Below are 25134 nucleotides of genomic sequence, written 5' to 3' on the forward strand. Positions count from 1 at the left end.
AATGGAAAGATAGATTTAAATACCAATGAATGGTAAAATCCACATCAATGAATATCAGAACTCAATGCTCTCAGGGAGCAGATTAATTAGAATACAAAGGCATTTTATACATAGGTTAAAAACAAGATTGTAGCTAGAGAATGGGTAGTGCTTCTCAAGGGACAATGAGGGGGATTTATATTGCAAGCCACAGAAACTGTACAAGGTTCTAGATGAGAACATGCTATCAGTATTCAATAAGGAAAAGATTATGGTGGATAAAGAGATCAGTGTGAGGTTTGATAACATTCTAAGATGGTGATATCAAGGAGATGGTGATTTTGAAGGTCTCCAAGAGAAAATTAAGGTAGTTACGACCCCAGGGTCTGAGGGAATCGATCCAAAATAATCAAGAGTCAAGAGAGGAAATGATTGGGTGTTAAAAGAGACTAGGCTCTAAAGGACTGGAGAGTTGAGGATGCTGTTCCTTTACTTCAGGAGAATAGGGATAATCCTGCAAATTATAGGCCCATGGACCCAGTAGGAAAGCTACTGGAGAGGATTCGAAGGGATAGGATTTATTTGCATTTGGAAAAGCTACTCTCCCAAATTATCCTTTTCTGATACAACTCTTCCATCTTATTGCAATATGACATTTGCAAGTGTCCATAATCACAACTTTAATGCCACTGAAGTACATTTACTTTATTCTTTGCACTACCATGTCATGTTACATACTGACTGTGTACAGATAATCCAAATGATCCAAAGCAGTTGTTCCTTTGTTTAAAAAGGACAACAGAGACAAATCAGGAAATTATAATTCTGTGAGCTTTACATTGGTAGTAGGGAAATTCCTGAAGATGCCAGGGATCAGGATTTATTCAAATTTGATAAAGCATGTAATTATTCAGAGATCATCAGCAAGGCTTTGTGCAGCAGAGAACCTGCCTTACAAATTTGAGGTTTTTTCAAATTAGGTAATCAATGAGTGTAGGGCAATGGATATTGGAAGCATAGACTTTAGTAAAGCATTCGAACAGGTCCATCCTGGTAGGCTGATCCAGAAAATTAAGTCAAATTGGATCCACGGTGAGCTGATAAGTTGGGTGCAAAATTGGCTTCATCATAAAACACGGGGATTGTGGTGGAGGGCTGTTTTTCTGACCGGGGTACCAGCACTGTTTCCACAAGGAACAAGGGCAGGTACCACTGTTGATCGTAATTTATGTAGATGGCATGATTAGTATGTTTGCAGACTAAACAAAAACTGGTGGAATTGTGGATAGCGAGGTTCAGGTCAGTTGGAAACTTGGGCAAAGAAATGGCAGAGGAAATCTAATGTTGACAAGTGAGAGGTGAAATGCAAAAAGAAAATATAAAATAAATGGCAAGATCCTTAAGAGCATTGATAGTCAGCAGATTCTTGGAGTGCAAGTCCATAGTTCCCTGAAAGAGGCAATGCTAATAAATAGAATGGCAAAGGTGATGTACAGCACATTTGTCTTCATTGGTTGGGCCATTGTGTATAAAAGTTGGCAAGCCATGTTGCAGAAAGCTCCACTGTTCTGGTTTCGACAGCATGGATGTGGAAGATTTGGTGAGCTTGCAGAAAAGGCTCACTGGGGGGGGGGGGGGGGGGGGCAGTTGTCTAGAATGGAGAGTATCAGCTATAAAAAGAAATGGACAAAGTTGGATATTTTATCTGCAGCACTGGAGGCTGAGAGAAGACCTGACAGAAATGAAATGATAAAAGCCAAAGATCGGGTTGATATAGTCTTTTTACCTGGATGGAAATATCAGATACTAGAGGGCATAGCTTTGAGGTGAGAGTGGGAGGTTTTAAAGATGTGCAAAGCAATTTAGTATATGTTATTTTTGTTTTACACAGAAAGTGGTAGGTCCCTGGAACATTCTATCACTTCTCATGACAGCACATTAATATTTAAAAGATATTCATACAGGCACAAACAACACAGGCAAGGAATAGAGGGTCAAACATAATCAACACATGCATGGAGATTCTGAGGGCCTGTTCATGTACTATAAAAGTTTTACATTCCATGCTCTATGTTTCCTGTTGCAGTGCTCTTGTGTTCCTAATATAATGTGTTATGGAAAGCTATTTGCTCTTCATGGAAAACAAACCATTGAGTCATATATAAAAACGAAATTTACTACATTCACCCGCATGTTACAAACATTTTTGATTAATCATTTTGAACCTAAAGTAGTTTGCAACTGACTTCATACAATTGAAATAAGCATAGAAGGAAGAAATTATTCAACTTTTTATAAATCACTCATCTTGAAAATATTGTGATCTGAGTAAATTACACAGTTGAAAAAAAAAGCAGAGTTATGAATAATTCCTGATGCAACCGATACTCCATTTCATACCTTTGCAAGATACAATTCTCTGCATTTTGAAAAAGTACATGGAAATAGGTTGAAATTTTAAGAGTAAGTGCAGAATCAATTGAACAGAACTTTGTGTCAGAATCTACTGTATATTCAGAATAATGACAGGATCGAATGTAGAAATTAATCTAATAATCTTTAATTCTTTAGAAAATTAGAATTCATTTGGACTAATTTACATCACAAAATATCTGTTAAGTATACTACACAGATAGGCAAATTCTCACTAAAATGTTTTAACATTCAAAAGCAGTTGCAACACTTCGTAATGGAGTGCAAGGAGGATCTCACAATATGAAATTTACAGTTACTTGATTCTCACACTTGCTATACAACATTAAATTGATGCTAGTTATGTCTTCACAGCTGGTATATGTGCAACAGATGGCTGAGATCACATTCAGTGACATTGGAATCCAAACAGATAGGAGCAGAATTAGGCCGTTCATCATGTCTGATCCACCATTCCATCATGGTTGATCCCAGAACCATTCAACCCCATATACCCGCCTTCTCAGCATATCCTTTGATGCCCTGACCAATCAGGAAACTATCAACTTCCACCTTAAATATACCCACAGACTTGGATCCAATGCAATCTATGGCAGAGCATTCCACAGATTTACCGCTCTCTGGCTAAAAAGATTTTTAATAGAGCGTCACTGTATAAAGTCTCTCTGAAGTTTTGTCAACACATCTAGATGAGCATACGGGGAGATAGCATACTCGACCACTGCTATTCTGCAACGCTTATAAAGTGCTCCTCCATCCAATTTTGGAAAGTCGGATCACTCTGCCATCTTGCTTCTGCCGATGTAAAGACAACAGCTGAAACAACAGGCGGCCACAGTTAAAACCGTCTACTGTTGGCCCAACCAATCGGTCTGCATGCTACAGGGCTGCTTTGAAGACGGCAACTAGAATGTCTTTTGCAACAAGGATGTCTCAGAGTTCACAAATGGGGGTCATGAGCTTCATCTGGAAGTGCATCGAGGACATTATCCCCCAGAAATCGGTCAGGGTCTATCCCTGGATCAACAGTTCTGTATGAACAACACTTATCACTCGTCACAGAGCTTACATTGCCAGAGCTCAAGAAATGCAGCTTTGATCTAGTCATCAAGGCAGCAAAATGACAATACAGGGAAAAGATCCAGACACAACTCTCCACCAACACACGCAGCTCATGGCAAGGTCTGCACACCCTCGCAGACTTCAAAGCTAAACACAGTGGTGCTGCCAACATCACTGCCCCTCTCCGAGATGAGCGAAATATTTTTAACTTTCGGTTCAATGTCGCCAACACTGAATTCCTGAGGGGAGCCGCCGAGGCAACCTGCACCCTGGTCACCTCTGACGCAGGTGTTTCCATCGAGTGGACAGCAGCAAGGCTGCAGGACCGGACAGTATCCCAGAGCAGGTACTCAGAGTGTACTTGGCACAACTGGCAGGTGTGCTTACAGACATTTTTAATCTTTTCCTCTCCCAGTGTAGTGTGCCTTCCTGCTTCAAAACATCCACCGTTGTCCCCGTACCTAAAAAAGACCAAGGCAACATGTCTGAATGACTGGTGTCCTGTCGCACTCACCTCAATAATAAGCAAATGTTTTGAGAGATGGTCAAGGACCACATCTGCAGCTTGCTACCACCCAAACTGGGCCCCCTACAACTCACCTACTGACACAACTGATCGATAGATGACGCAATAGCCGCAGCTCTACATACCATCCTTACACATCTGGAGAAGGAGGATGCTAATGTGAGAATGCTGTTCTTGGACTGCAGTTCAGCATTCAATACCATAATTCCATCCAGACTCGACAAGAAAGCTCAGAGATCTCGGCCTTGACCCTGCCTTGTATAGCTGGATCCTGGACTTCCTGTCAGAGCACTGGCAGGTGGTAAGAATGGGCTCCCTCACCTCTGCTCCTCAAGACTGTGTCCTAAACCTCCTCCTTTACACTCTGCATACCCTTGGTTGGGTCGCCACCAACAGCTCCAATCTGCTAATTAAGTTTGCTGACAACACTACACTGATTGACCTAATCTTAAATAATAATGAGGAAGCCTACAGCCTAATAATGTCACCAACCTGACACAAGTGGTGTCAAGAAAACAACCTCTCCATCAATGTTGCAAAAACAAGGAGCTGGTTGTGGGCTATTGGAGGAATGGAGACAGTCTAACCCCTATAAACATCAATGGATCTGGGGTTGACAAGGGTAGTAGCTTTAAGTTCCTTGGCATCCACATCACTGAGGATCTAACGTGGTCTGTACATACCGGCTGTGTGCTGAGAAAAACACAACAGCACCTCTTTCACCTCAGACAGCTGAAGAAGCCTGGCATGAGTCCACAAATCCTTTCTATGGGGACATGACGAAAAGCATCCTGACTGGCTGCATCACTGCCTGGTATGGGAACTGTACTTCCCTCAATCGCAGGACTCTGCAGAGAGTGGTGCAGACAGTCCAGAGCAAACTTCCTACTATTCAGGACATTTACAGAGACAGGTCCGTAAAAAGGGCCCGAAGGACCATTGGGAGCCCGAGTCACCCCAACCACAAACTGTTTCAGCTGCTACCATCCAGGAAACAGTACCGCAGCATTAAAGCCAGGACCAACAGGCTCCGGGACAGCTTCTTCCACCAGGCCATCAGACTGACTATAGTTGGCCGTCCTTTTCCGCGGGGGGATTGGTTCCAGGACCCTTGCGGATAACAAAAATCGCGAAAGCTCAAGTCCCTTATTTAACTTTGCTCAGTGTGGTGGTCTTTAGGACCCAGCGGAACCCCGGACTTTATTTAACCAGTCTCAGTGCGGTGGACCTGGCACAGCTCTGAATCCGCAATGTTTCTGTTCACGAAAGTAATCACGATCACAATTGAAAATAAGGTGGAAGTAATAAAGCGACCAGAAAGAGGTGAAACGCCATCGGTCATTGGAAAAACGTTAGGCTACAGTCGGTCAATGATTGGAACAATTTTAATGGAGCATGTGAAAGGCCCTGCCCCAATGAAAGCTACAATTATTACTGAGCAACGCAGTGGTGAATTATTGAAAATATGTATGAAATATGAAATTATTGAAATACATATGTTTCTTAAGTTTCATATGCATAGAAAGGTAAAATACACACACACACAAAGAAAAGCGTTTTACTAATTGACGTTAAATAATACCGGATGTACCTGTTCTGACTTCAAATCCGACTTAAAGACAGACTCAGGAACAGAACTCATTCATAACCTGGGGACTACCTGAACTTCTAAATAATCTCTAGATTACTTATAATACCCAATACAATGTAAATTCTATGTAAATAGTTGTTATACTGTATTGCTTAGGGAATAATGACAAGAAAAAAATCGTCTGTACATGCTCAAACGAGAGCTGGAGAGAGAACTTCCGGGTTTTCCCAACCCGCGGTTGGTTGAATCCGTGCATGTGCAAACCACGGATAAGGAGGGCTAGTCACTGGCAGTCAACCAGAAAAGGTCTCTTTTATTCCCATTCGCTGCCTCCTGCCTGTCAGCCATTCCTCTATCCACGCCAGTATCTTTCCTGTAACACCATAAGATTTTATCTTGTTAAACAGCCTCATGTGTGGCACCTTATCAAATGCCTTCTGAAAATCCAAGTAAATGACATCTACTGCCTCTCCTTTATCCACCCTGCTCGTTACTTCCTCAAAGAACCCTAACAGATTTGTCAGGCAAGATTTCCCTTCACAGAAGCCATGCCGACTTTGACTTAATTTTGTCAGTAGCCTCCAACATTTAACCAAGCACTGAGATTAGGTTAATAGAACATAGAATAGTACAGCACCATACAGGCCCTTTGGCCCATAATGTTGTGCCAACCCTCAAACTCTGCCTCCCATATAACCTCCCCACCTTAAATTCCTCCATATACCTGTCCAGTAGTCTCTTAAATTTCATGTGTATCTCCCATGCACCAACCACTCTCTAAGTGAAAAACCTTCCTCTAATATCCCCCTTGAACTTCCCATCCCTCACCTTAAAGCCATGTCCTCTTGTACTGAGCAGTGGTGCCGTGGGGAAGAGGCACTGGCTGTCCATTTTATCTATTCTTCTTAATATCTTGTATACCTCTATCATGTCTCCTCTCATCCTCCTCTCCAAAGAGTAAAGCCCTTAATCTCTGATCATAGTCCATACTCTCTAAGCCAGGCAGCATCCTGGTAAATTTCCTTTGTACCCTTTTCTAGTGCCTCCACATCCTTCTTATAGTGAGACGATCAGAACAGGATACAGTCCTCCAAGTGTGACCTAACCAGAGTTTTATACAGCTGCGTCATTACCCCACGACTCTTAAGCTCTATCCCTTGACTAATAAAAGCTCACAACCCATAAGCTTTCTTAACTGCCCTATCTACCTGTGAGGCAACTTTCAGGGATCTGTAGACATGTACCCCCAGATCCCTCTGCTCCTCCACACTACCAAGTATCCTGTCATTTACATTGTACTCCGCCTTGGAGTTTGTCCTTCCAAAATGTACCACCTCACACTTCTCCGGGTTGAACTCCATCTGCCACTTCTCAGCCCACTTCTGCATCCTATCAATGTCTCTCTGCAATCTTCAACAATGCTCTACATTATCTACAACACCACCAACCTTTGTGTCGTCTGCAAACTTGCCAACCCACCCTTCTACCCCCACATCCAGGTCGTTAATAAAAAATCACAAAAAGTAGAGGTCCCAGAACAGATCCTTGTGGAACACCACTAGTCACAACCCTCCAATCCAAATGTACTCTCTCCACCACAACCCTCTGCCTTCTGCAGGCAAGCCAATTCTGAATCCATCTGGCCAAACTTCCCTGGATCCCATGCCTTCTGACTTCCTGAATAAGCCTGCCATGTGAAACCTTGTCAAATGCCTTACTAAAATCCATGTAGATCACATCCACTGCACTACCCTCATCTATATGCCTGGTCACCTCCTCAAAGGACTCAATCGGGCTTGTTAGACATGATCTGCCCTTTACAAAACCATGCTGCCTGTCCCTGATCAGACCATGATTCTCTAAATGCCCATAGATCCCATCTCTAAGAATCATTTCCAACAGCTTTCCTTTGCTTGCATCTTCAGAAACAGCTCTATTTTTTTGCCATTTGTGCGATTTGTTCTTTTCCCCCCACATTGGGTGTTTGATGTTTTTGTTGAACAGATTCCACGGCGTTTCTCAGTCTCGTGGCTGTCTGTGTGAAGACAAATTTCAGGGTTGTTCCCTACACACATACTTTGATAATGAACGTCCTTTGAATCTTCAAATAAAATGCTTTGTAAACAAAAAGGACTGATTCCACAAATCATCTACCAAATGGACAAAATGAGTTGGGTGCAAAATGATAAGCAGTATCAACTGGTGTATTTTATAACATGAAGTATAACTTAATTGTAAATCACTGATTGACTAAAAATATATTTAAAAAATTAACATCAATGCAAGATTTTAAAAATGTTAACCAAAAATGCAACAAACACTCAACAAGTCAGGAGCAAGCTCAAAGAAAAGAGTTAATATCTCAGATCCAGAATCTTTTTATCAAAGCTGGGAAAGAGAGAAATACAAGTTTGCTGTCAGCCAGGTACAAAGGTAGAGCAGAGATGGATAGAACATCTCCAATAGAGTGAGTCCTAATGGGTGTGGTTACTAGCAGGTTACACAGACAAAGCAGCATGATATATTATTAAAGACAAGGCTATGGGAAATTCACAGCAGAAGAAGACAAAGAAAATAAGAAGTCGCTGTCTTTGACCTGGTGAAAGAAAACTGTTGTGATTATTACAGGCCAATCATCATTGCATTTCTCTGCAGCCGATTCCCAAGGCTTTGTTCAAGACAAAGCCATTTTCTGCTGCTCTGATAATGGCCTGTCCTCCACTATAGGGTCAGAAGCAAGAATGCTCACTACAACAAAAGTATAACTTTCGATTCTGCTTCCTCAAGACTGGAATGGTGAATTAAGAGTGGCAGACGACCAAACCTGTGCAGTCCACAGGAATGGTACTGGGCTGCCTACCACTTCAATCATCCATCCCATTGACATTCTGACCTGTGATCTCCTGCACTTTCAGAACGAGGTCCAACACCTCAACTTCTGTCTGGGTAGACTGAATTACCCAGACTTGATACTGAATTCTCCAGTGTCAGATAACTCGTTCTTTTTTGTGTGTATCAGAACTGACTATTTTTTATTGTCTTCATGCATGCTGGGCATATCCTGCAGCCTTACTATTTGCAACACGAGATGATTACAGAACATCTAGACTACATCTAGTATTAACGAATGAAAGATATTTGCAGTTCTATTTATCCCTCCCCTGCTTTCACTCCTACTGAAAGCTAATATCCTTTTTCTTCCTCTTTCCCAGTTCTGACAAAGGATCCTGAACAGAACATTAACTCCGTTTCACTTTCATTGGGAGCCTGACCTGTTCAGTGTTTCCAGCATTTTTTAGTTTTATTTTTGCAGTTTTTAGTTCACGTTGAAAAAAAAGCTATGGCCAGTCAAACTGAACTCTGGCAATTATCACAGCCAAGTAGTCCAGGAACCTGATAAGATCTGCAGTTGATAGCTGAGGGTGTAGTTGGACCTGCAGCTTCAAGATCACATAAACAGAGTGGAGGACAAAGAGAAGCAAAGGAGACAGCTCGCAACACAACTTGATCCTCAGCATCTCATGAAGGGCAGATTTGGTCATTCTATAAGGAACATCAATGGATATCAACTGACCTCTGAAGCAGGCAAAAGGACACAAAATTAAGTTCATAACTTAGAGTAGGTATCTGAAGTTCATAAGTTAAGGAGGAACCAAGACCCTGAATGGTTTCCTGAAAGTCATATTGCAAGCTGGTGGAGAAGCCTTTTAACTCCATCATCATTCAAGATACTGAGTAAAGAAAATGGGATATTAGATTGGTAAGGCCACTTTTAGATAGAGTTTCGTTTTGATCATCCCATTATTGAAAAGATGCCATTAAGCTGGAAATAGTGCAGAAGAGATTTACAAGGATGTTGTTAAGACTAGGGACTGAGTTATAGACATGTTGAGTAGATCAGGACTTTTTCCAATGGACTATAGGAGAGTGGGGGGGTGGAAGGTCACCTTATCTTCTGGGGGGCAGAGCAAAGTTAAGATGGCACTAAACGACAACTCCTTTGCTTGTATCTTCAGAAACAGCTCTATTTCCATCTTTAATAACTTTATTTTTCCTTTTCAGGGTTCTTTTGAAGACCCTGACCTGGAGTTACACGCTGACTTTGGTGCTTTGCAGGAATGGGACCCATTCTTGGGGTTTCAGGACTGGCTGGTGTTCGGCATGCCAAGGGTTTGGCCTGAGAGTCTGGCTCGGATTTGGAAGCCTAAGTTCTCAGGGCTCTGGAGACCGTCGGATCCAGGGTCGGTGTCAAGACAGGAGACCCATGAGTCTTCAGGGGAGTCGGAAAATCTACCGCTGTGTGCCTGAAGACCTAGGATCTTTGCAATCTTCAGGCACAGAGCTCGAAAAAGCGACAAACTCGCTTGTTTATGGTATTATGTCTCCCTACTCGCTGGGAAAAAAAAGGGAGACATCACCTTCTCACTTATTAGGGAAAGAGAGAACCACTGATATGCTGTACGCCGGGTGAAACACAAAGACTCTGGGGTAACTGCAAGTCTGTGTCTTTGATAATGCTTGAGTGCTCGGTGGCAGTGCCAATGCTTGTTTTTTTTTGGTGGTGGGGGGAGGGAGGATTATTGCTCGCTGCCGTTTACATGCGGGGGGGGACTTTGGGGTTCTTACACTTAACTGTCGTTCATTCTTTGGCGCACTACTCTGTTCTCGTGGATGTTTGAAAAGAAAAAGCATTTCAAGATGTATATTGTATACATTTCTCTGACATTAAATTGGATCTCTGCACCTTTGAAAATGTAATCACGATGCACATAGAGGGTTTAATCCGCAGTGCCCCATCTCCCTCCTCCATCCACCCCAGAGGGTGGTATGAATAAAGAATGAGCTGCCAGAGGAAGTGGTTGAGGGAAGTACATTAACATTTGAAAGATACTGGGGCATATGCACAGACAGCAATGGTTTAGGGAATATGAGCCAAAAGCAGGCAAATATGACCAGCTTAGATGGGAATCATGATCAGCATTGACCAGTTGAGCTGAAGAGCCTGTTTCCATGCTGTATGACTGCACTGTTTGTCATCCACTACATTTTAGTCATAAACTCTCAACTAAAGTAAAAGAATCAATATCAAAGATAAATAGTGTCTGTTCTAAAATTAGGACTTTATTTTACTTCTACCTTTTTGGCAGATGCAAGAGACTCAATGATATGGAAAAGGACCAGGGACGTCACTGCCCTGGAGAACATTTAGCACTCAAGCAACGTAGCTGATTACAGTTTGCAAAAGTCTCTGTGCAGCCTGGTTGACTGCTTTCTGCACTGCAGCAGTGAAGCATATCAAAAGTACTTTATCATCTTCAAGACACCAAATAATTCAGTCAGTAGTGCCAAATATATGACCCATCTCACTTTCACCTGAAATACCAACAATCATAAAAGCTGGTCTTCCACCAAATGAATTCATTCCACGGGATAGCAAGAATAATTTGAGAGCAATGGACACCTCTAAAGCTATGAGACTGGAAAACACTTCAGCTCTATTTCTGAAAACCTGAGGTCCAGAACGAGACACAATCTGGCCAAGCTGTTCTACTACTGTTATAATACTGGTGTCTATCAAACATTCCCTCAACATCAAGGCAGCATTTGAACAAATGTAACATCAAGGAACACTGGTAAACCTGAAGTTAGTGAACATGATGGAGTATATATCTAACTTTTGTCAACAGTTCTCCCAACCCCATGTAATTACAGGAGGAGTTTTTCAGGTCAGCTATCAATAAACAAAAAAATTATCAAAACAACAAAACCGCAAACTCTAGAAATCTGGTACAAGGACAGAAATGCTGAAAAGGCTCTGGAAGTCAGACAATATCTGTGGAAAGAGTAAAGTATCAATGCTTCAGCTTGAGAATCCTTCATCAAAATTGACTCATCTTGACATTGACTTTGTTTTCATTACAACCATAAGTGAATCTCCTTCCATTATAAGGTTCAAAGACTCATTATCAAAGTATACAGCTCTGAAATTCAATTCTCCAGTTAGCCGTGAAACCATGAAAGAAAAAAAAAGGCAGCATAACCCCCAAATCCCACCTCCCACAAAAAAAACTGACAGGCAAATCAACCCCCAAATCATCTCGCGCACCATCCTGCAGCCTGACTGCCACAAGGTTCGCTCACATTGCCTCTGCCTCCTGGAATTTTCTTGGAGACTGCAGAGTACTGAAGCACCCAAATGATCTCGACAACAAAACAAAGGCTCCAGCAGTTCCAGAATCACATTCAGTACAAGAAACAAACATAAAAGATGTGAAAAAGATGGTTTCATGATCTATCCTGAAGATGTCAACCAAAGGAGCATTGTATGCAAGCACTACCTTGACCAGATTTTTTTTTAAGGACATAAGTTTTGATATTACTTTACAATATTTATTTTGATTTAACAACTCCTGAGCAAATACACCAGTCCACATTTGAATGAAGCAAGATCTAGACAGCATTCCACCAAGGACTAATAAATCAACACAAGAGACGCTGCAGATGCTGGAAATCCAAAGCAACACGCAAAATGATTGCAGAACTCAGCATCCAAGGAAACTTGGACCAAGATCCTTCATCAAGACTAGAAAGGAAGGGGGAAGAAGTCAGAATAAGGTGGGAGGTGGGAAAAGGCAAAGGGCTGGAGAAGAAGGAATCTAGATAGGAAAGGCGAGTGGATCATGGGAGAAAGGGAAGGAGAGGCACCGCGGGAAGTGATAGGCTGGTGAGGAGAAGAGGCAAGAGGACAAAGCGGGGAAATGAAGAAGAGGGAAGGGGAAAGGAAAAGTTACCAGAAGTTGGAGTAATTGGTTCATGTCATCAGGTTGGAGGTTTCCTCAAGGAATTACAAGGTGCTGCTCTTCAAACCTGAGTGGCCTCATCATTGCAAAAGAGGAGGCAATGGACTGACATATCAGAACATGAATAGGAATAAGAATTGAAATGATTTGCCACTGAGAAATTCTGCTTTCAGAGGATGGACTTGAGGTATTCAACAAAACAATCCAATCTACGTCAAGTCTCACCAGTATTCAAACTAGGTCGCCAGACCTGAATGCCACTGATCAGGCCCTGATCATAATTTTGTGTACCTCAAACAAATTTCCTCTGAATCGTCTACATTTGAAAAAATACAGTCCTAACCTATCCAATCTTTCCTTATAACTCAGGTCCTCCAGACCCGGCAATATCCTTGTAAATTTTCTCTGCACTCTCTCAAACTTGTTTACATCTTTACTGTAGGTAAGGTGACAAGAACTGCACACAACACTCCAAATTAGACCTCATTTATGTCTTATACAACTTCAACATAACATCACCTCCTGGACTCAATACTTTGATTTAAGGCGGCCTATGTGCCAAAAGCTTTCTTTACAACCCTATCTACCTACGACGCCACTTTCAGCGAAATATATACCAATATTCCCAGATCCCTCTGTTCTACCACCCTTCTCAGTGCCTTATCATTCACTGTGCAAGACCTACCCTGGTTGGTCAGACTAAAGTGCAAAACCTCACACCTGTCTGCATTAAATTCCATCTGCCATTTTTCAACCCATTTTCCCAGCTGATACAGATCCCTCTGCAGCCACAATAGCCTTCCTCACTGACCACAAACTCCCAATCCTGGTGTCAACCGCAAATTTATCACATTGTCATCTGTTTCAATGATTTGGATGACAAAGGACCCAGCACCTCCCTCGGCTGCACACCACTAGTCACAGGCTTCCAGACAGAGAAGCAACCTACCACCACTAGCTTCTCATTCAAAGCCAATTTGAACATCAGTCTCTTTGAATACCTTCCAGTAACTTTCCCACAACTGATATCATATTCACCAGCCTATATTCTGAATTCTGTTTAGACCCTTTTTAAACAACATTGGTAGTCCTCCAACCCTCTGATAACTCCTGTCGTTAAGGATGTTTTAAATATCTCTGCTAGGGCCCTGGCAATTTCTGCACTTCTCTCCCATAGGGTCCAAGGGAACACCTTGTCAGGCCCTGGGAATTTATCCACCCTGATTTGCCTCACGGTAGCAAACACCTCCTCCTCTAAACTGTACAGGGTCCATGTTGATGTCGCTTTGCCTCACTTCTATAGACTCTGCATCCGTCCCCCAAGTAAATACAGATGCAAAGAATGCATTTCAAATCTCCCTCATCTGTTTTGGCTCCATGCATAGATTACCATTCTGATTTTCCAGAGGACCAATTTTGTCCTTTGCTATCCTTTTGCTCTTAACATATCTGTAGAAGCCCTCAGGATTCTCCTTCACCATGTCTGCCAGAGTAACCTCATACTTTCTTTTAGCCCTCCTGATTTCTTTCCTAAATGATCTCTTGCACTTCTTATACTCCAAAAGCAGCTCATATGTTCCTACTTGTTTATATTTGCTGTGCACCTCCTACCTTTCTTAACCAGGGCCTCAAGACCACTTGAAAACCAAGGTTCCCCACACCTTCTATTCTGACAGGCACATACTAGCCCTATACTTTTGAAATTTCATTTTTTTGAAGGCCTCCCACTTTCCATGTACACCTTTCCCAGAAAACAGGCTGTCCCAATCCACACTCGCCAATGATTTCTGAAACCATCAAAATTGACTGTTCTCCGACCACAAAAAAGAGAACTTTAAGAAGAGGAAGAGTTACTGGTTATCGTCGAAGTTTCACAACATCTCAACTTGAAAACAGTTCACCATTTCCGTGTCATCACAGGATCTAAATCCTGGAACTCCACACCCAACAGGAGGATTCTGGCCAGTTAAGACAGCTTCACACCACCACCTTCACAAGTTTGAGCAGTTCATCTTGCCAACAGTGCTCAGAACCTCAGAAATGTACGAATTAAAAATAACCAAATTTTCCCCTCTTTGAAGAGTACTCACTGCAAATTGCAAAGTCCTACAGTTAATCTTAAAAGTAATCACAAAAATCCAATACAATAAATATTTTCAAAGCAGATTGTGGTGTTCAAGTAAATAGACATGAAATCTCACGTAATTTATTGTATAGTAACTTCTTTAAAATGCTCCTGCCAAAATAATTTCCAACACAAGCAATGGAAACTGGTGTATTACCAATTAAGTATTGACTTGCTGACGTACTACTAAATATTCCAACACTCATTACAAAAAAGTTAAATCCATTATCCATCAGCTTAACACGGAAATTCATACTTTCATGCTCCCTACAATTGGTGCCTACCTTTGTCAGGTGATTGAAATATTGTATTGCCCTTTTTGAAGGAATGTATTTCAATGCATGACAGAGATAAATTTCGTGTGAAGGTTGAAAGACATTCCTTCCCACCCCATCTCCTTTACTTGGTTCCTTGCTCCACTTTCCTTTCAGATTTCATCAGCAACAGCCTTTTGATGCCTCCACTATTGTCTCCCAGCCTCTGTCATGATATCCGCTCTTCCCTCCTCCATCTGCCAACCCTCTTAACCTGGATCCACCTATTGCCTCCCAGCTCTTACTCTTTCCCCCCACCCCCTTCTCTTTATATTGGCCATCTCTCCTCCATCTTGCAGTCCAGACGAAGGGTCTCAATCCACAATGTTGACTGTCCATTTCCCTCCATTGATACTGCCTGAATTTGTCCAACATTGCTTTTTGGTCCAGATTCCAGCATCTGCAGTCTCTTATCTCTACCAGACATTCTTTTCTTCTCAAGTGGTCCCTGAGGAATCAAGGAGAATTTGTCTCCACTCCAGTTCAATGGGTTCTGAGGTCAATCTGGGACCCCACCCCCCAGAATATACTACATATAGAGCAAGAAATGCCTGACCAAATGGTGGACAGGTTAACATTTCAAAATATGAAAGTAAAAAAAAATTAAGTGTTTTTTCCAGTTCAGGCAGGAAATATTCAGCAGTACGTTTTTGAATGCACTCACACTCCTTTTGCCTCTTCCAGAACACAGGTAGTAGCATTAAACAGAAACCAAGAAAGCCATTGCAATATTCATAACAATTTGTAATATAAAAGAAAATAACCAAAAGAAAATAATTTATCAAGTGAGGTAAAGAAAATGTATGACTCTTTAAAAGTCAAATTACAAGTTAATCTAAAATTGCCACTTAATATTCATTATAAGCACTCAAATAATGTCTATAATAAAATTCACCAAGAGAACTGGAATACAGTTAGATAAGCACGGATTCATTTCACAATACCTGGCTGTCCTCCCAGCTCTATGAATGTAAGTATTAGCATCCTCTGGACAATCCAATTGAAGAACCCAGTTCACAGCAGGGAAATCTGGGTAAAAAAAACATTTTTCTTTTAATTAGACACTACCATAGTGTAATAAAAGCTGTATATTCTACACATGAACTTTAGAATTCTAGATATCATCCCCCTCTGTGAAAAGTTCCTATTAACTTCAGTTTTCAATGACAAGCCTCTAATCATGCAACTATGTCTCCTTGTTCAAGATTCTCCCATAGATGAAAGTATCTCCAGATGTATCCTGTTGAGTATCTAGCATGATCTCCTGCTGTCCTTCTATATTATTTTGACACTTTGACTTCATACTTTGTGAAGATGGTCATTGTCTGAACTATTGTGATGTGAATACTACCTGCCACTTACCATTTCATGCTTTATGTGGTCTGAACAGACGTATATGGGTAACCTCCCACACTGCTAGATTAATGCTACAATGCAACCAGTTAATTAGAGGAGCAGGCAGTTCTGTTCTGCAAGTTCTCAATACAATAGCTGGTACCCTGCCTGGTCTCAAAACCACCGAGAGAGGTCTGTGGGCAATGAATATCGCATGGAGTAAATTAAAATGGCCAAAGACAGGTTTCTTTATGATTGGTTTCTATAAATGGATAATCTATTTGGCATTTCTGTTTGAATGTGGATACGAATACTTCAGTCTTTTTACTTAAGCACACAGATGCTGAATTGAGAATAGTGACATTCTTGCAACCTCTTCTGTCCATTAGCTGTTTAATTGTCCATGTTCATTCATGACTAACTGAGAGACTCCTGAGCTATGACCTGACTGCAAGATCACTTAGCTCTGCTCATCACATACTACTTTTGTTGCTAAGCATATAAACAGTTCTGTGTTGCGTCTCATCGTTTGAGCTCCCCTACTTTGAAAAAGTCGCCACAGTAGCATAGCGGTTAGCGCAACGTTACTATAGCTCAGGGCATTCTGTAGTTCAATTCCAGTGCCTTTCTGCAAGGAGTCTCTGGACGTCCTTCCTGTGGAATGTGTGTGTTTCCTCTGGGACCTCTGGTTTCATCCCACAGTCCAAAGACATACCGAGTAACTTAACTGATCATTGTAAATTGTCCCATGTTTAGGTTAGAGTTAATTGGGCTTGTCAGGGGTTGCTGGGGTGGCATGGTTTGAAGGACCAGAAGGGCCAACTCTGTGGTATATCACTAAATAAATAAGTTTTCAGCTACTGTTCTTAACAAGCTCTTCTGCACTCATTATTGAACAAGGGTTGATCCTGTCTTCAATGGCAAACCAGGAAGATACAAAGCCGGAATAACAAATTCCTACTGTTATTGGTGGTCAAGGTACTCCACATATTACTAATTTTAATCTCACAGATATTCTGACAGTATCCTATTCACCATGTTTGCAGAGTCACTGTTAGACAGAGGATTTCCTTGCTGTAAATGGCAGATCAGGATGTAGGATTTTTAACCAAACTATAAAGCCTCGCCAGTTTACCAATTCGTATAAATGAGATGAGAAAGGAAGATACGGGTGAATACAACAGGACAGCCAAGTGATACAACAGTTAGTGCCACAGCCTCACACCTCCAGGAATCTGGGTTTAATCACAATGTAGGGTGCCTTCTGTACAGAGTTCACAAGTTCTCTCCTTAACCATGTCAGTTTCCTCCACGTGCTTCAGTTTCCTTTCACGTCCAAAAATCTGTTTAAGAACTTAGACTGCAACTTCAAATTAACCCAGACGAAACTCTCATGATAAACTTCCTGTGGTGCTCTGATGTGGCGATTTTGACGTGCTTGTTCCCCCCCCCCCCCCAAAACACTTTGAACAGCTAACAATCAAATGCTGACCGTTCTATTTACCAAGAGTTCTCCTCTGTGATCCTGACCATACTTCAATCAGGCTTGTTTGAAGAAAGCGCACCTAATTACAATCAGCTTATAACCTGTAGCATCAGAGGTCCCAACTCACTAAAGCACTGCTGTACTACAATAAGGAATGCCTACCTTTCCATGCCCAGACCGCTTTCTGGAAAATCTGATCCTTCTCCTACCTGCACACAGGCAGAGACTAACAAGCAAGGCTCAAGAGATTAGGACACCAAACAGAGGGTCACGGGAGGCAGAAGAGCAACTACAGGATTGCTTCAAGTCAGTGGACTGGACAATGTTCACGGACTCATCTATGGATTTGAACGAATACACCATGAACTTTATAAAAAGTCGTATACAAGTGTATCCCCACAAAATCATTCAGTGTCTTCAGCAACCAGAAGCCCTGGATCAACCTTGACATCCACAATCTGCTAAGGGTTACATCAGAGGCATTCAGGTCTGGCAACCAAGAAAGCTACAAGAGGTATAGGTACATTCTCCAGAAAGCCACCTCACAGGCAAAGTGAAAATTCCAGACTAAACTGGAATCAGGATAAATGACAGCTTTGGCAGGGCTTGAATATTTTCACCCCTTAAAAAATGAAATCAAGTGATAGATCGTAGGTGATAACAGGGCTTGGCTTCCAGACTGGTTCAACTTGTCCATCAAAACATGGAGGAGCTATCACAAAATCCACAGCCCCCAACTGATCCTGTGATTTCAGTCTCTGAGGCAGATGTGAAAGCATCCTTCAAGAGGGGGAACCCATTGAAAGCATCCAGCCCAGACAGGGTACATGGCTGAGTACTAAAGGCCTGTACTGATCAACTGGTTGGAGTCGTAATGTTCACTAAGATCTTAAACCTCTCGTTTCAACAGTCTGAGATCCATGAGCCAGCCCTCATGGGGGAATCAAAGGTGGAGAGGGTCAACAACTTTGAATTCCTGTGTTATCATTTCAGAGGAATTGTCCTGTGCCCAGCACATAAGTGCAATGATGAAGAAAGCAAGCCAGCGCCTTTACTCCCTTAGGAGTTTACAAAGATTTGGCATGACATCTAAAACTGCTTTAAGCAGGCTTCAGTTATACCGGTGCTTCAGAAGAATGTGGTAACCTGCCTCATTGACTATCATTCAGTAAACATTTACATCATCATAATGAAGTGTTTGGTGAGGTGGTGATGAAACATACCAAATCCTGCCTGAGAAGTGACTTGGATCTGCTCCGATTTGCCTACTGGCACAACAGGTCAACATCAAATGCCATTTCATTGTCTCTTCACTCAACCCTGGAACATCTGAACAGCAAAGATGCATACATCAGGATGCTCTTCATGGACTACAGTTCAGCATTCAATACTGTCATCTGCTCAAAACTAATTAATAAGCTTCAAGAACTGGGCCTCAATACCTCCTTGTGCAATTGGATCCTGGAATTCTCCACTTGCAGATCCCAGTCCGTTCGGATTGGCAACATCTCCTCCACCATCTCCGTCAGCACATGTGGGCTTAGTCTCCTGCTCGACTCACTTCACACTTATGACTGTGTGACTAAGCACAGCTCCACTGCCACATTCACGTTTGTTGACGACACTACTGTCGTAGGCCAAATCAAAGGTGGTGACAAACGCATAGAGGGAGACTGAAAATCTGGCTGAGTGGTACCACAACAACCACCTCAGTCAATGTCAGGAAGACCAAGGAGCTGATTTTTACTTCAGGAGGAGGAAACCAGAGTCCATGAGCCAGATCAAAGATGGAGAGGGTCAACAGCTTTGAATTCCTCAGTGTTATCATTTCAGAGGACCTGTCCTGGGCCCAATATACAAGTGCAATTACAAAGACAGCATGACAGCACCTCTTCTTCCTTCAAAGTTTGCAAAGATTCGGCATGACATCTAAAACTTTTATAAACTTCTGCAGACATGTGGTGGAGGGTATTGATTAGCTGCATCACAACCTGGTATGGAAACATCAATGCCCTTGAATGGAAAATCATACCAAAAGCAATGGATATTACCCAGTCCATCATGGGTGAAACCCGGCCCACCATTGAGCACATCTACAAGGAAAACTGTCACAGGCAAGCAGCATCTATCATCAGGGAACCGCACCTCACAGAACAAGCCCTCTTCTCACTACTGCCATTAGGAAGAAAGTACAAGAGCCTCAGAACTCACACCACCAGGTTTAAGCTCTTGAACCAAAGGAGATAACTTCACTTGCCCCATCAACTGTTCCCACAACCTATGAACTCGCTTTCAAGCACTCTTCAGATCATGTTCTTGATATTTATGGTTCATTTATAATTATTTCCATTTTTTTTGTTTTTGCAGTTGCTCAGTTTGTCATCTTTTTTGCACTCTGGTTGTCTGTATGATGCAATTTTTTATTGATTCTATTAGTTATTTATTGACTATGTCTACAAGAAAATAAACCTGAGGTTTGTACAATGTGGGGTGACATGCTACGTGCACTTTAATAATAAATTTTCACTTTGAATGTTGAACTGATTATATTGAAAAAATGAGGTAAAATATTTATATTTTACAATTTAACAAAAATAAAAGCTCATCCATTCTGCATAACAATCACTGTGTCGTCATTATCAGGACAAAAGAGGAAAGAAAAAAAAGAGAATGTGATAGTACAAGTGAGCATAAGAATGAAAGTATTGGAATGAGGCATTCCAACAGTAACGTGAGGCTTCTGCAAGATGCCACTGGAAAGTGATCTTTACGTGCATCCCCAAAGAGAATCATTAAATGTTCCTGTTTAATACTACCACAGCTAAAATCCAGTCATAGCCATAGGTACTTCAGTTAGCAACATGGTTTTAAGACATTTAAAAATCCTACTAATCCTCAAAATATGCTGATCCTGGACTGAAGACTCAGGCTGCGAGTGCAGCTCCCGTTTAAGAAAAGGGGAATGATGAAAGAATGCTGGTCTGCAAGCAAACTTGAAACACTGGCTCTTACCTCCCACCTCCTACTAGCCTGCTGACAGTCTCTCAAAAATAGAACTGAAGACCTCAGACAAGATTGCAGTACCAGAGGGACATCAAGGACTGCTTTATACTTTGCTTCATGGAAATATTGCCCACTCCCATCATTTTGGATTGCTGCACTGCAAGCCGAAAGCTTTACCATCCAACACAAAGACAGGATAGCTGAGTCTCAGCCCTGCTCCACTGACCTGGAACATCTGGTGGTCAAGTTACATCCATTTTATCTGCCGAGGGAGTTTTCCACTGCCATCCTAGTAGTGGTGTGCAATCCACTCGTGGCCAATGGCAGGCAGGCAGGCACTGGAGGAGTCAAGTACTGTGATCAGCAGCAACAAAACAGCACAACCAATCACGGCGGAGGAGTTCAACCAGGTCCACTCGTAGAAATCTCTAAAAAAAACTACCACCAAAATCACCTATGGAGCCAGAGAGGCCAACACACTTGACCACTGTCACACCACCAGAAAGAATGCTTGCCATGCCATCCTATCCCATGCTCTGGACCATGAAAGTATGGTCAAGGAAAGTGGACAAGAGGTTACAGGACTGCTTTGAATCAGTGGACTGGAGAATATTCAGGGATTCATCTTCAAATCTGAATAAATATGCCATAGTTGTCACTGATTTCGCCAAGACCCATGTGGATAAGTGTTTGCCTTTGAATTATATACTGGACATACCCAAACCAGGAGACTGAAAGCCTGCTGAGAGCATTAAGACCAGTAACCCAGCACTATAAAAGTAGTCAAGATACGACTTATGGAAGGCTTATGGAAGGCTATTTTAAGAGCAAAAAAAAAACTCTGATGCTCGTCAGCTCTGGCAAGCTTTGTAGACCATTACTTCCTACAAGGTGAAGAATAACATCAGGAATGGCTGTGATGCCTCATTTCCAGATGAGCTCAACGCACACTTTGAAAGGGAGAATAAAACTACACCTGTGAAAATTCCTGCAGCGTCGGGTGACTCGGTGACCTCTGTCTTGGGGCCGATGTCAGGACATCTTGCATGAGCATGAACACTTGCAAGATGTCAGGCCCTGAAGGTGTAACTGGTAGGACAATGAAAATCTGCGTCAACCATCAAGTATCAACCAGGTCCACTTACATCTACTGTGATGAAGTGCTTTCAGAGGTCGGTCATGGCCAGAATCAACTCCTGCCTAAGGACTTGGTCCTACTGCAGTTTATCTATCGCCGTAATAGGTCTACAGCAGATGCAATTTCACTGGCTCTCCACTTGGTCTTGATTTACCTAGACAATAGCAGTCCTTGCTCCAGGCTGCTGTTTATTGATTACAGCTCAGCATTCAACACCATCATAGTATGACTGAATAACCTCCAAAATCTGGACCCCTGCAACTGGATCCTTGACTTCCTAATCAGAAGACCACAATCAGTGCGGATCAGAAATAACATCTCCTTCTCAATGACAATCAGCGCTGCTGCACCTCAAGGGTGTGAGCCCATTGCTCAACTCTCTCTCCACCCATGACTGCGTGGCTAGGCAAAGATCAAATGCCATCTACAAATGTGCCAACAACACAATTATGGCATAACTTCAGATGATAAGGAGACGTACAGAACTGGGATAGATCAGCTGTTGGGTAGAGTCGCATCAAGAAGCTTGTATTCAAAAGTCAGTAAGACTAACAAATTGGGCACTAGCGTCCGAAGCATCGAGGACATCTTCAGAAGGTAATGCCTCAAAAAGGTGGTATCCATCATAAAGGACTCTCATCACCCAGGACCTGTCCTCTTCTCACTGATACCATCAAGGCAGTGATATAGGAGCCTGAAGCCCGAAAGAGCCTTCCCTCTGCCAGATTTCTGTAAGGACAATGAACCCATGTACAATACCGCACTACTTTTTTCCTCTCCATTTGCCCTACTATTTAATTTAAATATATACATATTTCTTAACGAAATTCATAATATTTTTACATATTGCAATGTACTGCTGCTACAACTGTCATCTGCCTGATATTAAACCTGATGCTGATTAAATATTTACAGTAAAAAGTTCTTCGAAAGTTATTCAGGTCAATAGAAAAAAAAAGTTTGAATTGCCCTCATCACTTGCCCACATTCTTCATCCTGTAGACAACATACCAAGTCCTCGAGCAGCAATATCCGTTGCAAACAGGACAGCAGCTTTTTTCCGGCAGAAATCATTGTAGACCTCAACTCGTTTCATCTGTTGTTGCTTGCCATGAAGTGCAAGGACTGGTAATCCGGGACGCAGACGGCAGAATGCCCGGAACAAATACTGGACCTAATGCAGAGAAGCAGAAATGTGAAGGTTACAAATAAAAAAAAAACACCTCAAACTGTTGCAAAAAGTTAATCTATTTTTTTTTGTTGGAATAAAAACATAAATGCTGAAAATACTGAGCTCAGGTGTTTGGATTGAAGTTGTAAAACACATTTTTCAAACTTCCATTTCAAGAATTGCATATTTCCCCTCCCAATCCCAATTAATTCACGATGCTAGTCAAACAACATATTATGGCAAATCTTGTTTGCGGCTAACATTCAACCATTATGTGGGTAAGCTCAGTGTTCTCTCCAATCCAGGAGGTAACCCAGAAGTGGTGTATTCTCAGGGCTCTCAGTATTATCAAAAACGCTCCCATCCATCCCACAAACTCTTCAACATCCTACATTCAGATGGAAGGTACCACAGTATAAAGAACAAGGACTGTTAGGCTAGGTAACATGCTGTGAGATTTCTGAATACGCAGTACACATTATTTATGACAGCACCAGTATCATTATACTGGTGTATATTTAACTATGTCATATATGCACTTTTTGTCAACTTGTATATCTATAGAATTTTTAATTCTCTATTAATGTTATTGTTTTAATATTATTTTAAGTGTTGCTTGTGATACATGTACTGTGTTTTGCACCCTAGGCCAAGAGGAACATTGTTTTGTTTAACTGTATATATCTGTATGGTTTACTGACACTAAATTTGAACTTGAAACATTTTGGCTACAAAATTCAGCAGTCTAATGAACAAGGAGGCAATTAAAAGAGAGAGAGGACTCTGACGGTTTTGATAACACTTTTAATTATGACCTTGAGAGAGAGAGTTCGGCACCAGCTGAGACATGAGCTGGGAAGTCACCATGGTAACAGCTCAGAGTGGTTGAGTTAACGGACGGCTGGAATTTCGAATGGATTATAAAAGTTGAGGCGGTTGGTCTGATAACGGCAGAGGAGAGACGACACAGGAGAAGTGCAGAAGCTACCCAAGAAATCACTGGTGGAGTTTAAGACCACCAGGACAGTGGAGGCCATGGACCAATTAATTTCAACCCGTGATTACCAGTGCAGGTAAGAGCTTGCCTGTGGGGGTCTGCTGGTGGTGAACCCGTGCCGTGGGTTAGTAGACCGTTCCCTAGAAGGGGCTCTGTCCGTCTGTGTCTGTGTGGGGTTCACATGAAGTGACTCTAAAGACTTTGGAAGCAAGAACAACTGAAGCTGCCAACTTAAACAACAACTCAATTAACTCTCTCTCTCTCCATCAATTCAACTCGACGCAACACAAAGTGAACTGAACTGCCTAAACCTACCTGACACCATAAGACCGATATCTACCTCGAGGACTATTATCTCTCGCACACACATACATTTTGGAGGGAGGGGAGGGGGGAGGTCATGAATAAAAATTTAGGGTTAGGGTTAAGGGTTAGGTTGAGATTATGCGGGCAGTGGGCGAATCAGACCTCTTGTGCTTTTTGATCTCATCACTTGAGATTCAGTTTCACTCGACCCTGCCACTTTGATCTGGCCCACACCTTCATTAACCAGGTCCAACACTTGCCTTTGTTGAATCTTGCCCCTCTTGACATAGGACATCAGGTTTGTGGGGGTTTTGCAGGGGTTAATCAGTGTGTGCTTTGGGTTTGTTGGGCTGAAGCCAGGGTTAATTGGGGAGTGCCTAGGGTTTGTTGGGTTGTGTACCCCTTCTGGACTTCAGGATTAGGTTTGAGTGTTGGGCTGGTGGCTGTATATGTTTGGCTGGGAGAGGTTAGGCTGCAGAGTTTTGAGTGGTGCTGTCTGAGGTGCTATGGCGGATGGGCGAGTATGGTGAAGCCAGGTGGGTTCAGGGTTCAGGGTTATAACCTGTATCGTATTATCCGGCTTTAATGATATTAATTTATAGTAGTAATAAATAGTCTTAGTTTTTAGTAAACCAGACTCCAGATGTATTCCATTTCTGCTGATCCCTTTCAACTTGTCACGGGATTTCTGACACTACACTGTTGACTAGTTTTCAAGGACACTTCATTACAATAAACTGTTTGTACGACATTGGCAAGTGAGCTCTGTGTTTTTAGATATGGACTCTCAGGCTTGCAACTTGCAGAGAATCCTATTCCTGTATTGTTCTGAGCTGTCACCCATTCACAAGATAAAACAGGTTGCAGT

The 25134-nt window shown here is 42.1% G+C and overlaps 1 protein-coding gene across 1 annotated transcript in view; it reads right to left on the reverse strand.

The window, feature by feature from the left end:
- Nucleotides 1-25134, reverse strand: part of ddx10 (DEAD (Asp-Glu-Ala-Asp) box polypeptide 10) — a 313215-nt gene that overhangs the window by 197638 nt on the left and 90443 nt on the right. Inside the window, exons 9-10 of the mRNA XM_059964262.1 lie at nt 22804-22966; nt 15775-15859 (exon numbers count right to left, since the gene is read on the reverse strand). Coding sequence (XP_059820245.1) covers nt 15775-15859; nt 22804-22966 — 248 coding nt within the window. The remainder of the gene's footprint in view (nt 1-15774; nt 15860-22803; nt 22967-25134) is intronic.

This window comes from Hypanus sabinus, chromosome 3 (genome assembly GCF_030144855.1).
Source record: "Hypanus sabinus isolate sHypSab1 chromosome 3, sHypSab1.hap1, whole genome shotgun sequence".
In the NCBI taxonomy this organism is placed as follows: domain Eukaryota; kingdom Metazoa; phylum Chordata; class Chondrichthyes; order Myliobatiformes; family Dasyatidae; genus Hypanus; species Hypanus sabinus.